The sequence below is a fragment of the Stegostoma tigrinum genome, chromosome 26, assembly GCF_030684315.1.
Source record: "Stegostoma tigrinum isolate sSteTig4 chromosome 26, sSteTig4.hap1, whole genome shotgun sequence".
In the NCBI taxonomy this organism is placed as follows: Eukaryota; Metazoa; Chordata; class Chondrichthyes; order Orectolobiformes; family Stegostomatidae; genus Stegostoma; species Stegostoma tigrinum.
This window is the reverse complement of record NC_081379.1, coordinates 10,503,047-10,520,705: the sequence shown is the minus strand read 5'-3', so window position 1 is coordinate 10,520,705 and position 17,659 is coordinate 10,503,047. Positions and strand designations below refer to the sequence as shown.

At 41.9% G+C, this 17,659-nt stretch overlaps 1 protein-coding gene across 2 annotated transcripts in view; it reads left to right on the top strand.

The window, feature by feature from the left end:
- LOC125464258 (seizure 6-like protein) overlaps window positions 1-17,659 on the top strand; it is a 242,555-nt gene that overhangs the window by 137,692 nt on the left and 87,204 nt on the right. For both annotated transcript variants that reach the window (XM_048556529.2, XM_048556530.2), the window contains exon 4: window positions 9,562-9,754. In XM_048556529.2, coding sequence (XP_048412486.2) covers window positions 9,562-9,754 — 193 coding nt within the window. The remainder of the gene's footprint in view (window positions 1-9,561; window positions 9,755-17,659) is intronic.

The window sequence follows — 17,659 nt, the reverse complement described above, 5'->3', positions numbered from 1 at the left end:
TTATTGCTGCAGCTATTTCTCTGTGCGGAATGTGAGTGGGGCATAATCAGCATGGAGGACTTAGGGTGTCTTTGTCTTGGATGACCAACTTTCCTTCTAAGTTGGCTGAGTTGTAAGTGTTAGCAGCATTCTCTCCCATACATAGTAAAAATTGATGATTTGATGCTAGCTGGGAACATGTACAGGCTGAAGCATACCTCTGATTGAGATTAATTTGGCCGGTGACAGAGCTATGAAATGGGCAGTAGTACAGTAGTCGCCCACTGTACCCCATTAACTGGATACAACTTAGGAGTTGGCTACCATTAGCAAAAATGACTTTGATTGTTTGCATTCTCCATACGTTATCTGCGATGATGGAGCCAATAGTTCCTGGAGTGCCTCAGAAGTTGGGATTGAGATCATTATTGAAGGGAGAACAGGGAAAGATGCTGCTCTCACAGTAGAAAACATCCCCCAATCTGTTCTCACTGGTGAATCCTTTATCAAAAGTTCAGTTAAGGCCAGTTAGACCCACACTGAAATTGGAATCAGTGCATTAGATGGAGTTTGCAGCTGAGGTTGGGTATAAAATATTGTTTTCAAATGCAATCAATCCAGCTTTTTTCTCTCGATATATCCTTCAATTCATTATAGGAAAGCCTAAAAGCTGTACAAGAACAAAATGCTACCATTCTTTTTGATGAAAATCCAAAAATAAAACATCTGGTGTAGATACCTGACCTATCAGTCTTTTCATTCATGGAAGATATTGATTCTAAAAACCTTTGGGTGTCTTAAATGTGGAGCTCACTGATAACAGGAAAGATCATGTATGGTATCTAAAGCAGTGCGTGCAATTTTGGGCTGCTCCCCAATTAATAAATGTGGCAGCTAGCCTTGGGATCTGGAGATGTTGGATCTTGTAACTTTCAATGAAACATTTATCAATGAAGCCTGAGGAACATTATTGAAGCGCTCAGATGGGATGTAAATTTTAAATTTTTTTGCCCTTTATTGTTGAAATATCAGCATCTTCATTTATGTAGTTGTCCACCGATAGTTAAAATAAAAAATTGGACAACAGGATCTAGGAACTCAAACAGTTTCTCATGCAATTGAAAAATTTGACTACGCTTTGAAAATTACCACAGCGGATAGGCTGCTCTATGCAGATGTAAATTGAATTAGATTACATAGAAATTGAATTTCCCTGCCGTGGGATGGCAATTAATGAGATGACTTTCTTTGGATCATTGAACATGACTTTGAGCTGCATACTGTAGTATTCTGACTCAGAAAAAGCCCATGATATCTAGTGGGAGTGTATGCTGTAACACATCGAGCTTTCCTTTGTTGGCATGTGCATGTTGGCTCATTAAACTGAAGACTGACAGTATTGTCCAGGGACTTTCTTTTTCTGTCCTAATACCATTGATAGTATTTAAGTAAGCCCATGTTAGCTATGGTACAAGATAACAGAAGAACTGCCAGAGAGTATGGAATTTCCCAAAATGAGAGGGTGTCTCTACAGTAGCCATTTCTAATACTTAACCATTAAAGGCTTGATTTTCCAAAGATACCCAAGGCATTATACACCACCTAGACAGTTGGGAAGTGTCCAAGATAGGGTTCAACTGCAATGCCCCTTTAATCTGTGTATAACACTAGTTGCCACTTTGATAAAGGAATTAATTATAAAGGCAAAATGGGAATTTATTATAATATAAGCAGGATGTAAAAATGTAGTGAAGCTCTGTTACCACTATGTAGGGCATTGGTGAAGCTACAGCATACTGATGGACTTGAAGACAATTTCTTTCTTCCAGTGGGTAATTAACTGTTGTAATATTTTACCCCAGAGAGCAGTGAGGGCTGAACATTCAAGGTTGTGTGGTGATATGTGCCTTTAAGAGGGATTTATTCTGTCCTGTTTCTCTTAAAGTTGGATATTGTAAATCTGATGCTGGAAAACAGAATAAATAGCTTTGGGTTTTTTGTTTGAAATTAGACAAAAGAAGCATGAGTGGGTGGAGTCAGGCCCACACAGGCCGATGGTTTTTAGTTTCCCTTTCAGTTATTGAAGTTGGCGTTTTGGAGTTGAAACAGCTAGATACAGCTCTCTGTCTCTACTGCTGAAAGAGCTTGAGTTCTCTCTCTGCTGCTAGATTCATTTTGTTGGCATTCATGCTCCTGGAGTGGAGGAGATAGCAAATGACTAAAATCTGGTTTGCTGAATTTGCCTTTGCCAAGGGTGTGTTTATGAGATGCTGCTGAATTGGAACAATTGATGAGCAGTATTAAATAGTATAATATTTTGTTAAGTCTTTCAATAGAGTTAAGGTTAAGCAAATTCTTCTTTTATAGTTTGTATTTTAACTGTGGGGTAAAAATAAAGTATGTTTTGCTTACAGCCTAGCAGTTTGAGCAATTGAATCACATCTCCCTACGGTTGTGTTTGGGTTCTTTTCTTTCACTGACCGGTTCAGGGATTGTTTTACATATCTCTGGAGCATGCGGGACTTGAACCTAGCTCTCAAAATTCAGGGGTAGGATTACTACCTCCGCACCACAAGAGGGCCCTATATGCACCTCGAAATAAAGTAAAAGTTAGGATCTAGATTATCTCCTTGTTATATTTTGAGGTGGTTTGGTCCGGTCCATAAAAGCTAAATTGGGTCAACTTTTTGGTCTACCGGGGAGTCAAAGATTGGTGGAGGCGAATAGCAGGAAAGTTAAGGTAAAACCGTAAACAGATCAGCCATTCTCTTATTAAATGATGGAGAGGCCTGGGGGCACCAAATGATTTATATCTGCTCTATTTCTAACCTTTTTTTGTAAGCCTGGACGAGGAGCAGACACCCAGAGATTTACTAAGTGACCACTAGTTCCTTTAAATACCTGTTAGCATTTATTAAGTCAGCTCTTCAACATTTTAATGGCTAGAACAAAAACAGAATTTGCTGGAAAAGTTCAGCAGGCCCGGCAGCATCTATGGAGAGAAATCAGGGTCAGCGTTAACTCTGATTTCTCTGATTTACAGCATACATGATTCTTTCAGTTTTTATTTTAGTGGCTAGCCTTGGTTCTAACATGTTCTCTATTACTTGCAAAATAAAATTAATACTTATCAAGGCACCAGTAAGTGTCAATGCAGTACTGCGATACATCGAGGAGCTGTATAATTTGAAAATCAGGTGCAAGTTTGCAAAAAAGCAATGTGTCTCACAGCTGTACTGTTAGTCAGCAACCACTCTGTATGGAATGGAAAATGTTGCTTAAAGTAATGGTTCTGAAGTAGTTAATGTTCACATTTCATTTCATATTCCATTGTGCTCCCCTCAGTCTGATGTTACAGTCTTTGGTGGAGGCTATTGGCTTTTGGGTGAGTACCTGAAGAGATCAGGCATATTCTGTGCAACTCATGAGAGTCCTGAGTACTTAAATCAACCAGTAATTGTAAATTCCGGCTTTTGCTACATTGCAGGAGGCTATCGTTTTAACAAAGACATGCTCCTCTTATTTAGCAGATCAGTAATAGTCTTCCCACTACAACTGTTAGTTAGACAGGACCTTAGAATCAGCATAAGGGACCCCCACGCAGGGAGGAGTGGGTAGGACAGAGAGTATCCTCGTGGGCCAGCTCCTGGGTCTGGCCAAGGTGGTCTTACAAGGTTCAGAGAGTGGACTGTACAAGAGTCATTATACTTGACTGTCTACCCCTTTCTCAAGCACCGTCCAGCCTTGAGAGACCAGTCGGCATTGCAGGAACTGGGGATGTATCATCAGCAAGGGCAATGTTATTTTGATTTGCTAAATTTCTGGTTTACCTTTAGTAAAGTTTAGGATAATTATTTGTTTGTATTTTTGTAACAATGCCCCATCAGGGTGTGTTTAACATAAGAGATACCAAGGTGTCGAGCTGGATGAACACAGCAGGCCAAGCAGCATCAGAGGAGCAGAAAGGCTGACATTTTGGGCCTAGTCCCTTCTTCAGAAAATGCTGGCTTTGAAAGGAGAATTTAAAGAGCTCTTGTAGTGCAGTGGTACTGACCCTGCCTATGGGAAAGGATGCCTGGCTTCAAGTAGCACCTGCTCCTGAGGTGTCATAATATTGCTGACCAGGTTGATTAGAAAATATCTAGAAAGGAGTATTTGGTACGGGGAGGAATAGTGGTGTGGTGTTACTGACACTACACTAGAAATATAAAGGTGCAGGATGTTATCTGGGTACATAGACTCAAATCCTACTCATTATATATTCATAAATCTTTCTGAAATTGCACGTTTTACAGAAAATCTTTTAAGATGCAGAATGACTTCTTACGCACAAACTCCATTTTGTGGTAATCACAATGTTGACAAGCACGGTCCCAGAAAAATATTAGAGGTTACACAATGCTCTCAATGTGGAGGTGCTGGTGTTGGACTGGGGTGGACAAAATCAGAAGTCACATGGCACCAGGTTATAGCCTGATAGATTTATTTGAAATCACTAGCTTTCGCAGCATTGCCCCTTCGCCGGGTGAAGTGAGAGGGAAGCACACAGAACGTAGGATTTATGGGCAGAGAGATCAAGAACAGAGAGATCAAAAGATCATACAAATGGTGTAAGCGGAGTGTCAAATAATAAGTCTCTGCAGGTGTTGAAAAGTGTTAGATGGTCTGAGTAAAGTGTCAATAGCTGAATAACAAACAAAGGGATGACCTCTCACCTGTTTAAATGAGGCAGAGAGATAATTACAAAAAATTAAATATAAGTTGTGCTGGAGACAAACCAAATGACTGGAATAACATGATAAGTATAAGAGTCACATGCTGAGGGTCTAACCAAAGTAATTGGGAATTCAAAACTGTACAAATTAATTAATGTGGAGAGATCACGACAATTTGTCACGGTCATGGTGTCAAAACAGGACAGTAAGGAAGATTTTACAGGTACAAAACAGTGAGGGAGTTACATGCAGCACAACATGAACCCAAGATCATGGTTAAAGCCAACTTCATGAGTACGGAACTTAAAGTCAAGCATTGGACCAACTCATTAGTGGCAGTTCAGCAGCACTATCATAATGTAGCTCTGCTGCTTATAGCTTCCCATTGGTGTTGTTGTTCAAACAAAACACTTATTCTACCTTTCTTTTCTCCAAAAACTGCCATTTGACATTTTCCTACCGATGCAGCTAACCATCTTTGGGATTGTTTTCTTGGACATTTGGTGCCAAGCCTTATATCTTTCTTTGCTCTCCATGCTATGCTGTTCCTGAGGAAGGGGCACTGACGACTATGGTAAAGTTTCAGTGGGAATTAGCTGTGGACTCCATTCCTCTTGATGGGATCCACGTCGGCAATGTGGTTTCTCCCAATCTAACCCACTTCAGAAAGAGGCTAATTCACGAGGTTCTTCCTTTACCACAAATCAGAAGGAAGGAGGCTGGTTAGTTCAGTGGGCAGGATAGCTGGCTGGTGATGCCGACAGTGTGGGTCTACCTTCTGCACTGCCTGCAAGTGCAATGGAGGCATGCCCTTCTCAACAACCCCTTCCATTGTTGCCAGGGGCATGTTGAAACTTATGTCATAGAATAGCGTCCCTACAGTGTGGAAACAGATCAATTGGTCCAACAGATCCATATCACCCCTCTGAAGAACGTTCCACTCAGACTCACCCCCATATCCCTGCATTTCCCATGGCTAATCCACCTAACTTACATACTACTGGACAGCAGGGGCAATTTAGCATGGCGAATCCACCTAACCTGCACACCTTTAGACTTAGGGAGAAAACCAGAGCACCCAGAGAAAACTCACACAGACAGTCACTGAAGGTTGGATTTGAACCCAGGTCCCTGGCACTGTGAGGCAGCAGTGCTAACCACTGAGCCACCATGCCGCCCAGCTATTACCATTCTCCTCTCTGCCTAATGGGACACTAGGGCAATGGTGACTCTACCTTACAAAAAAAAACAAAAGAACTGCAGATGCTGTAAATCAGAAACTAAAACAGAAATTGTTGGAAAAGCTCAGCATCTGTAGAGAGAAATCAGTGTTAATGTTTCAGGTCAAGTGAGCCTTCCTCACAACTGGCTTTACCTTACTTTTGCAAAAGAAGATGAGAAGGAACTTGTTCCTTTCATGATCTCGGGGCGCTCCTAAGCACCCTACAGCCAATGAAGTGCTTCTGAAGTGTAGTGACTGTTACAATGCAGGAAACGCAGCAGTCAAGAAGGAGCAAGGCTCCGAAAGCTTGTGTTTTCAAATAAACCTGTTGGACTATAACCTGGTTTTGTGTGATTTCTGACCTTGTTCATCCCAGTCCTACACTGGCATCTCCTCATCATAGCAGTCAATTTGCAAACAGCCAACTCCACCAAACAGCAAAGTGATCATGACAAAACACCCACAGACAAACAAGACGAATGATTTGTGATAATAAAATGTGAGGCTGGATGAACACAGCAGGCCAAGCAGCATCTCAGGAGCACAAAAGCTGACGTTTCGGGCCTAGACCCTTCATCAGAGAGGGGGATGGGGGGAGGGAACTGGAATACTTCACCAGTTTCAAAATCTCCCCTTCCCCCACTGCATCCCTAAACCAGCCCAGTTCATCCCCTCCCCGCACTGCACCACACAACCAGCCCAGCTCTTCCCCCCCACCCACTGCATCCCAAAACCAGTCCAACCTGTCTCTGCCTCCCTAACCGGTTCTTCCTCTCACCCATCCCTTCCTCCCACCCCAAGCCGCACCCCCAGCTACCTACTAACCTCATCCCACCTCCTTGACCTGTCCGTCTTCCCTGGACTGACCTATCCCCTCCCTACCTCCCCACCTACACCCTCTCCACCTATCTTCTTTACTCTCCATCTTCGGTCCGCCTCCCCCTCTCTCCCTATTTATTCCAGTTCCCTCCCCCCATCCCCCTCTCTGATGAAGGGTCTAGGCCCGAAACGTCAGCTTTTGTGCTCCTGAGATGCTGCTTGGCCTGCTGTGTTCATCCAGCCTCACATTTTATTATCTTGGAATCTCCAGCATCTGCAGTTCCCATTATCTCGAATGATTTGTGATCTTGTTTAAGGAATAGTTATTCATTATGACATCAGGGGACAGCTCTGTTCTTCTTCAAATCACTTCTACACACAAAATAAGCAGATGAGACTTCAGTGTAATATCCTACTCAGAGGCAATACTGAGAGAGATTCAGCTTTGGTTTTCTTGCTTAAGTCATGGAAGCTTAGTTCTGAAAATAACTGAGAGAAGAGAGAACAACCAAGTGAGCCACAATGATACCTAGCAATGAATTAGTTTGAAATGTAGATGCTGGTGTATTTGAGATTTGGAAAATACTGGCAGTATACAGACTCTCAGTGCACCAACCACAGGTCAAACATGATTGTCTCATCCCAAAATTACAAGACCGGTTTACCAATTAAGCTGTTGCATTGACAAGACAGATATGCATTGAAATTACAAATTTTGAAAATTTGTGCAGAAATGCATAATGTGGGAAATTCATTTGTCTGTTTATTCAGCAGCAAGTTAAAGGTTGTGTAAAGAAGGCAGACAGATGAATCTTGAAGTTCAATGAAACCATGAATAACTTTTTCACAGAGGACAATTATACAATATTCTGAGCTAGATGGCAGAACTTGATTATACCCCACAACTCCAGCCCATTATGAGTGTCAGGATCTGCCTGGGAACAATGAGGGAATCTGTCCATCAAATGGTAATCAAAATAGTCCTGTCCACTTTTGCAAGCCAATAATATTCCATTCCAGTCCATCAGAGAATCACAGAAATTTTGCAGATCTGAAGGAAACCATTCAGCCTGACATGTCTGCACGAGTTCCCCAAAGGAGCATTATGTTATAGTACCATTCCTTGTCCCCATAATCTTGCACATTGTTTCTGAACAAATAATCAGTTAGTACCGTCTAGAATGCCTTGATTGAACCTGCATACATACTTGCGCATTTAAAATGATTGTAAAATTTAAGGTTTGCAGGCACGTGATCCCACTTTGCAGTGATTCACAGGGCTTTGCACAGCAAGTTCAAAAGTCAATGGGCAAATTTAACCCCCTTACTGTCAAAGCATTTCCCATGCATACTCAAGGCCCAAAGTATAGCAAATAGGATTGCTCCAATGAAAGAAACGTTGGTTGTCTATAAACATTGAGAAGCAGCTTGCTCCCCATAATCTATCTCAACATGATCAGCTTAATTTGTGCGGACTGTACTTGCAAAGTATTGCTTAAATCCACAGGATCCAATTTGGCAACATCAATTGTAATTCAGCACTTAAGAGTTTAAGTCCAATCAAAATAATTGGATGTGTATTGGTTCCCACATAACACATCAACCTGAAATGATAAAGGTTTGCTGGCAAGATTCTAATAAATGTTCATGCGTAGTATGTTGGAATGCTTTCATTCATTTGGCTCAGTGGAGGAGAGCTGGCAATTAGCCCTAACTTTGAAAATGCTAACCAACTCAACTGACCAGAGAGCTAAAGGATGGTGGAAGGAAGTGGGTGGAGCAGGTCAGATGTAAAGCATTTGGCCATCTGACTGCATAACAAAGGAGTTAATACATTGCAGGCCCAATTTTACAGGCAAAGGCAAGCACACTTGGGGACATGAAAGGATCGAGGAACTCATTAACCTGGGTGCTGATAGCTTGTCTCAGTGAAAGAGCCTCAACATTGCACAGTGGGTCAATGTTCCTAGCATTTCATAGAAGCTAAGATCAAACCTAAAACATGGTGATCTGATAAGGAAGTGAGACACAGAAGTTCAGTGCTCCCACCCTACGTTTATGTGACTGGTATTTAAGAAATTACGGGTCACAAAGTATCAACGGCCTTCTGGCTAAAACATCTCGGCCACATTTACCTTATGGTGAACATTTCAAAATAATGTGCCACTCATGTCTCAAAAGTAAAGTCTAATGTGCCTCTGCTCACTCTCACCAGATTGTTCAGCAGACCACTTTCTACTGGCTACTCAAAACACATGTGAGTGTGCACTGCGATAACTGCAGATGCTAGAGAATCCGAGATAACAAAGTGTGGAGCTGGATGAACACAGCAGGCCAAGCAGCATCTTGTACTCCTAAGATGCTGCTTGGCCAGCTATGTCCATCCAGCTCCATACTTTGTTATCTGTGAGAGTGCACATGCAAGATTAAAGTGTTGAATTCCCATCATAAGATGTTTTGCATTGAAATGACCTCTAGGTAACACTATCATATGAGAAAGTATTTCACTGTAAATGTAAATACTGGATGGAAAGGGACAAGGCATCCATTTGTAGGAAATAGGACTAGTGCTGAAGCAGTGAATATATTAGCAGAGCTAACTTCCAACTTTCCAAACAGATACAGAGAATGACAGATGCCAAGGCATGCAAAATGACTCTTGTTTCAAAGTTCAGCTAAAAAAAGATTAAGATCTAGTATTCTGTGTTAAATATTTCAGCACTGTATTTCAGAGCTGCTAAAGGTGACCTCAGAAAGACACATCCACAATCAAATGATTGCTTCTTGTATACAGTTGGTGAGAAGTTCTTCTGTCCTTCATTTCAGGTTAAAACGCTGAACCTCTCTGAGGGTGAACAGCTCTCCATCCGTGGATTAGAAGAGGACAACTGGATTGTTTTAGCCAACCAAATGCTTCTAGTTGAAGGCCAGGTTATCCGCAGCCCAACAAATACCATTTCAGTGCATTTCCGCTCATTCCAATATGGAGGAATTGGAACATTCCAACTCCATTATCAGGGTAAGTAATAAGCACACTGTGGTGGAAACTGGAAGCAAAAGATATATTGGTCAAGGCTATAGTGTATGTGAAAGGCTCTGTGGTATCCAAATAGGAAGTACAGAGTCCAAACTCTGGGAAGTCAAGACATTAAGGATCTCATTTTGAAAGATTAATTGTTTTGCTTTGTAAATGATCAAACCTTGTACCTCAGTTGATTAATTTGTATGTTTATACCCTCAGGCATTTGTGCACCATGAAAATATTATCCAGATGACAAATTGCAATGGAAATTCTGATTTTCCATCATGCCTACATGTGTAAAATATGTAACTTTAACAACTTGTAAAATGCAGAAAGACATTTCACAGCAACATCCCAACAATGTCAGTGTATTACCTCAGTACCAGTTCCAGCTTCTCTGGAAAGAGAGAGTTACAGATCTGACAGGCATACCCCGCCTCTACATTTAATTTACACAAGACGACAGGAAAGACACAAATGAGGATGACTATTTGATTTGTCTCAGCAACTCCATCGAAAAAGGCCGTGATGCTTACCCGTGACAAAGGGGTTTCTGTCCTGCTAGCCTCTAGCTATCTCCAAACTCTCTCCTTTTAAAGCTGAAAACCAGAAAAAGTTTGTTCAGTCTTTCTTCATACTCATGCTTTCAATGGGCTTTATGAATGGGCTTTATGAATGGGCGATGAGCTTCCCTCCATTTTGGAGACAAGGACCGAGGCAGGGACATATAGAAGCTGATGCCAATTTGCAGGGTGGAGTTGGGGTGATTGCAAAGGGAAGCTGTACATTACTTCACAGCAATGTCTTACCAATGTACTTGAATAGATCCAGTGGATCTCCTCTCATGCATTGTTAATGTTAGTTTTCCCCTTCATTAGTATTCTTGCAAATTGTCCCGATGAGTGGAAAAGAAACATTTCAACAGAATGTGTCTTTTTTTTCACAATATTGTGACAATTGTTCACTTTTAAATCTGAGATTAGATCCAAGATGCAATTAAAAAGAATAGTAACTGCCTGTTTAAAATCTTCCACATTTATGCAAATTGATGGGAAAACATTAGCTGTGATCTCTCCTGTTTGTGGAAGGTGTCTTTGGGGTGATGGCTTTTTGAGGGTTCATGGGCTTATCAGTAATTTTTAAAAAAGACTTTGCTGCTAATGTATAAATGTTGTCTTCATGCCAATTTAAATACTGTGTTATCTAGGCTTTATGAGTGTTCTGTGTCTCTAAATTTGATGAAAGGGTGATGATTATTGAGAATGTTGCTGAATTCTCCCAATTACAATTCTATGTGAGTCCAAATGCCCAGACATTGACACAAATACAGGAAGTAATATTACAATGGATAGAATCTTATTAGACCTCTGAATCATGTGTGGGAGATCTGCAGAAATGAGGAGAGATTGGACAGACTTAGATGTTCATGTGAAAACAAACCAAGGATGAAGGGTGACCCGATAGAAGTTTATAAAATTACGGGAGGCATGGTTAGGATGGGTCACCAGAGTCTTTTTACCAGAATAGAAATGTCCATTAAGAGGGGACATGAGTTTAAGGCAAAAGAGAATAAGTTTAAAGGGCAAGTGAGAAGCCACTTTTTTAACACAGAGGGTGGCAAGTGCCTGGAATGGGCTGCCAGAGGAGATGGTATAGACAGCTACCATAGCAATTTTTGAGAGTTGCCTTGACAGATATATGAATAGGCAGGGAATAGAGAAATATGGACGGCAGCAAGGTAAAAGGCATACTCATAAAGGCATCAGACGTTGGCACAGTCTTGGTTGACCAAAGGGGCTGCTCTTGTGCTGCGTTGTCCTTTGCTCTTTGTTCTAATCACATGAGATGTTAGGTGAGGCCTTTCTCGATGTTGGGAGCAACTCGATGCATTTTCCAACTAACATCTAGGTATTGAGACAAAATTCTCGCTAGGGGATGGTGAGATGCCTGTTAACAAGGATTATTGCTTGTTATCAGTCTCAGTAACTCTGCATCTTGCCTCATTAATATGCACCTGCCATGAGGAATCTGAGCGTTTAAAAACCCAGACACAAAATGTTTTGCGAGGATTTGTGGTAACTCCAGATGATTGCTTGCCCTTCCTGACTGCAATTTTGAATACACAACAATAAAATCTCAGGGCAAACTTACAGGCTGAACTTAACTCCCATCTGAATGCTGGCATCTGACATGCACTGGTCTCTCTCTACATCCTCATGGCATCTCTTCAATCCACTTACAGAATACTTAGGTACTGTAAAGCTGTGCTTCAGAACGCAGAGCACCGCTCACAACAAAGCTGCTGCAAGGACATTTTCTGCATAGGGACATGCACCCAGCTCACAGTTTGTCCTAATGCTAGCCCTGGCCCTGGCCCTCAATTGGGAGTCCCACTATATTCAGTCAAGGACAGATTCCGATATCAATCAAAGCTTGGGCATGGTCTCTCAGCCGCTCAGGGATGATCAGGGTCAGGATACTCTCCTCATGATGGGGTGAGGAGACTATCAGGCAGACCACTGATCCTGGTTCCTACTGCCCTACTGTGGTTTGTTTCGTCCTGGCGAGAGAGAAAGGGAGGGATTGTATGGGATGGAGGTATGTGACAGAGCTATTAGTGCAGATGCTGTTGGGGGAAAGGTAATGAGCTGTCCTGAGTGAATGAGAAGGCAGCACAAAGGCCATGCAAGATTTGGAGGATGAGGGTGAGAATGAGTGAGTGAAGACAATGCATGCAAATATGAGAGCATGAGCTTTGGCAGGAGATGAGTGCAGGACCAGAGACAAAATTAATGTGTAGTAGCAAAAGGAAGATAGCAGCATTTATTCTGGCCGAGTAGATGAAATCATTGACCTTCAGCCTTCTCTGCTGGACAGTCCTCCAGATGGCCGAGATCACAATGACCCAAGCAGCAACCTGAAACCAGGCTGGCAGGGGGTTCTGATTGTGTGCCAATTCTGGGGGAGATGAAATGCCTCATCTGTGCCACCAGGATCTCCAGGTGCTGACCACAACATGATGCAACAATGTTCTCTTCTCTGCCACGTTTGGGAAATATGCCATGAACCATGCAGAGGAACTCTGGATTGGCAGTGCCTGCCTGGATGCCCAATGACCTTTTAAAGTTGCCCAGGTACCAGGGATGTCAGTCTACTCCAGGGTATCCCTGCAGCGATGCTTCAGGCTACAAGTGATAGAATAGGACAAGCATTGGGTGTGATGGACACTTCAGGGGCCGGATTGCTAATTAATGGAGCATGTTTGGGACAATAAAGTGAGAAAACTTACTCAGGCTCACGTAGGGAAATTCTCCATGAAACTTGACACTTAGCCCAAAAAAAGTAAGATTCAACTTTATGGCTTATTAAATGAATTACTGGAATGAAAAGGGAGCCCCTGGGATCCAAAAAAAGTGTCCTCTGAGAAAACTTATTTTGCACCCTGTTTCCAGCATCTGCAATATTTTGCCTTCTTTTTATTTGTTCATACTGAGCATTTTTAAATGTGGTTCATTTCAATTCAAAAGGAGAAACTATTTGTCACTCAATTGTAAAGCATAGTTTTCCTATTACTGAAGTCCGCTTGTCTGAATAGAAATTGCATATTATTGCGAGTGAATGGGTTTATGCTAATTTACTGAAGGGCTTTTGCAATTATTGAACTTCCATGTGAACCCATGCATTGTGTAACAATAAAATATATCATTGTTAGTTCAAGACATTCTCATGAGCATATGGGATTATTATTTCTGGTGTTCTTTGTGAGATTCAAGTTTTTTTTGTGTTGTTGCTGCCCAGAAATTTCATAGAGCCAGGTTCTAAGGAGTGGAGCAGTTTGCTGTGTATAATTGTCTGAATACAACCAAGGTTATAAAGTGTATCCTACTAAAACCTAAAATTTCAAGGAGCTTTACAAATAGTGACATGGAATATTCTGCAAGATCTACATAAAATAGTTTGATTTCACTATTACAACAATTCTGGGCGCCCAGAAGATATAAATGAATGAGAACATTAAGCATGGTGACAATTAAGGACCCAGAAACTGGAGAAGTACCAGGACCCATGAGTTAGCCCCTGTTCATTCAGAAAAATTGTCTGAGGTTCATCTCACAAATATGGCACAAACCAGGCTGGTTGAGTTTCAAAGTGTGGAGCTGGATGAACACAGCAGACCAAGCAGCATCTTAGGAGCACAAAAGCTGACTTTTTGGCCTAGACCCTTCATCCAAACTCTGATGAAGGGTCTAGGCCCGAAACACCAGCTTTTGTGCCCCTGAGATGCTGCTTGGCCTGCTGTGTTCATCCAGCTCCACACTTTGTTATCTCGGATTCTCCAGCATCTGCAGTTCCCATTATTTCTGGTTGAGTTTCAGACAGATTCTAGGGTGAGGGTAGAATTGATGGTTTGAAATTGAGCTGAGGTCTGAAGGCAATGGCTTAAGTCCTTCCAATATTTAATTTCACACGCTTATTGCTCAATTACAGATTTTATAAGAAATCTAAAAGAAAGTTTGAAACAACTATATTGACAGTCCTGGGTAGGTTGAACTTAATCATTTCCATTTTGTCCGCCTGAGGGAAGAGCTATGGACTTACAGACAGGTTGGATTAGAGGGTTAAGTTTCTACTATCCCATGTGAATTGATCCTCACCAACAGTGAATGTGCAGTGTGATTAGTTCAATGTTACAATCCATCTTATCGAGCTTAGCACCATCTTTTCAAAAACAAATCTGTTCTTTCTCAACACATACAAACCCAATTATTCTACAAAACATTGAATTTTGATTTCTGCATCACATTTCTTCCCTTTACAACAGAATAATGGCTTGTTTACCTTTAGCTAGATTCATTTTAGACGACAGCATGCAATTTAACTCAAAGTTATTATTGCTGGTTTCGTGTTCAGGTGGGGTAAACACTGGCCCAGACCAATTTGGCTGAATGACTTGGTTCTGTGTTGGATATTCTAAGTAACTCTGTGCATTAGAGATGTACCAACATGTGTGCAGTTAAACTTAGTAAGGACTGTCCTTTCTGCAAAAACAATGGAAGGCAAGATAACATGATGGGTGGGAAGGAGAGTGTTCTCATTCAGTGTAATAATCCACAAATCAGTAAGACATCATTTTCATGGCTTATGAGGCATTGTGTGTTTCCAAATGAGGGGAGTCCTGGAAGTTGACATTGCTTTTCCTCATTCTCCACGTGGCCTGGATTTTAGTAGATGTCTGAAGATGGTCTATGAAGCGGAATTCCTCATGAGCTGTTGGCATAAAGTGCCGATGTGGGTTTTTAATCAACAGGACGAAACACATTGGCGCACTGCCCACTGACCACAAACGAGAGGCCAATTAATCTCATTAATTGACTAATTAATGGTCAAATTCTGCTGTTTTGGGATTTTGCCGATGTTAAAATTGGCTCCCACCATCTGAAAGATCGCCAGGACGTCTCCCAGAGAATCCTTGTGCGCAGGGACATCGTTCACAGCTGTTCCGCTTTCCTAAGAGAGGTCCCTGAAGCTCCAACACCATCACTGGAAGATACATCACACCGAGCACTGGGTCCTGTGTGCCTAGCAGTAAAAAAAACTTACCTGGCCTCTGAGGGCACCTCAACACAAAGCCTCCCTCTCCTTCTTGCAGCTGCAGCAGTGGCCATCTCTGTGGATGGCACTGTTGAGGCTGTCAAGTTTGATTCTGGCCTTCTGATTGTGCCAACAGCTCAGAGAGGTATGTTAGTTCTTCCACTGGACCATGGTTCCAACAGTGACCTATTTATTGGCTGCCAGTGGTAATGTCCTACCCAAGTCTCGCCATTTGGCTACACGAAGTCGACATCCTCTTTGACTTCCAGGTACAGTCTGGGATCTGGCGCGGTTCTGGCCTATGTTTCTGCAATTATTGTTGAAACTAGTCATCATGTGCCACTCAGTGTCATCGTGTGATAGTTTAATTGTCAAAAGTCAAGCAATTACTCTCAAACATATGCTCTGTATCAAGGTAGGATGTTATTTGTTCAATGTTTTATAATGTTCTGGTATTGTAGTTGAAATATTATTCCAGATCTTTGCACCTCATTTTTCTAAATGACTTCTAAAATGGTGAGTTACCAACCCACATTGAAGTTGTACATTCAAATTGCTTTGCTGCATCTATTTTCTGGTAGTCCATGTCAGCCACATCCTGACAATTTCAGAAAGATGTCCAACTCAGTAGGTCAGGTGGTTTGTCAAGTAACTGCATTGGCCACGAAAATCAGGCACTAGGCACTTTCCCAAATGTTTATGATGGATCGATTGCTGTTTTGGAAACGCTGAGGAAATTGTTTCACTTGAACTTCCAGGCACGGATGCAGCTTAACAGATGGCCATCAGCAAAGAACGTGGAGTTTTTTTTCCCCTGGTTTTGGAGTGAAGATGAGCTGGTTTGTTTCTTGCAGCTCCACTGCACTGCCAAATGTAACTGCCAACTGTGAGGCAAGCTGCTTACCATTGATCTTGGCAAAAATGGCCAAGCTGCCCATGAAGCCAAGGCAGGAGTGACAGCTTGCCCTTGTGATGATGGCCAAGGTGCCATCTCGGGCTGTCCTCAGGGCTTTCTGGTTAAGCATTTGTGCACAGCCAATATTTTAGGCCTGTAACATGTCTTTGCCCTGCGAACCCTCATCTGGTCCTCAGCAAGGAAGCAGCAGATAATCCCAACCTTGGCAGCAATTTGAATGGGTCTTTGTCACAGAAAACGTGAAGTTCTCAAAGGCTACCATTGAAGTGAGCTGGTTCACAGGAGGAGGGGAGTCTGCGACTGACGCCAAATCTGCACTAATTGATTAATCAAACATTTGACTCAAAATACATCAAAGAACAAAAGGAAAGATGATTCTGTAGAATAATGAGAAAGTTCTTTATTGCCAACCCAGCAATGGTTTAGAAGTAAAATGTCACTCTAAGAATGAAGTCATTGCCCCTCATTCCATTTCAATTCCATTGTTCGCAGTTTTCATTCTGCATGGAAAATTTCTTTGGATCCAGGCAGACCTGGCTGATGTGGTAGATATCTTTCTGGGCTATATTGAAACCAGTAAACATCAATTGATTTGGGAGCAATGAATGTCTGATGAATAACTAGAGTGATAAGCCCTATAAGACCCATGGACAATCACTAATTAATCTCCCTATGGAGTTCACTGAGGATGAGTTCCCTTGGTAACAGACTTTGGTCTACTCAACTGGAACTCATCACCTGAGCCCTATATAAAGCAGACCCATCTACCCCTCTTCAGTGGTTATGTTTGTACCTTGGTTTCCTTGGAGAGAGAGCAAGAGTTTCCGTCAGTGCTTTAAACAGAGGTGGGCACCATGGGGGGATACAGTGCTTTATTTCCTCTTCCAATTCCATTTTGATTTAGTCCCTTCCCTCTCTCCATACTTCCCCCTCACTTTTGATGGTTTGCTTTGCACTGATCGGACTTTGCATTTAATCTATAACTGGCTCCACGCCCACCTACTGCTTAAAAAGGAAAACAAAACACAAAGAAAAGAGTCATGGTGATTTGTGTGTTGGAAAGGTCACTCAGTGTGCTGCTCGGATAGCACTTCTGGATACAAAAGAAGAATAAATAAAACAGATCTATCTGATTAATAGTTTAAAAAACAAAAAAAGTCACTGTGAACTGGAGGTGGGAAAGTTGTCCAGTTGTGTGTGATAACATTTCCTAACAGGAATAAATAGGTAAATAAATAAAGCAGACCCATAGGGTCTCATGGTGCAGTGGTAGTGACCCCACAGCTGAGCCAAGAGGACTGGCTTCAGGTTTCACCTGCTCCGCACTTGAACAGGATGGTTTTAAAAATAACTACTTAAAAGCAGATCCATTTAAATGAACAGAGCAGACCCAC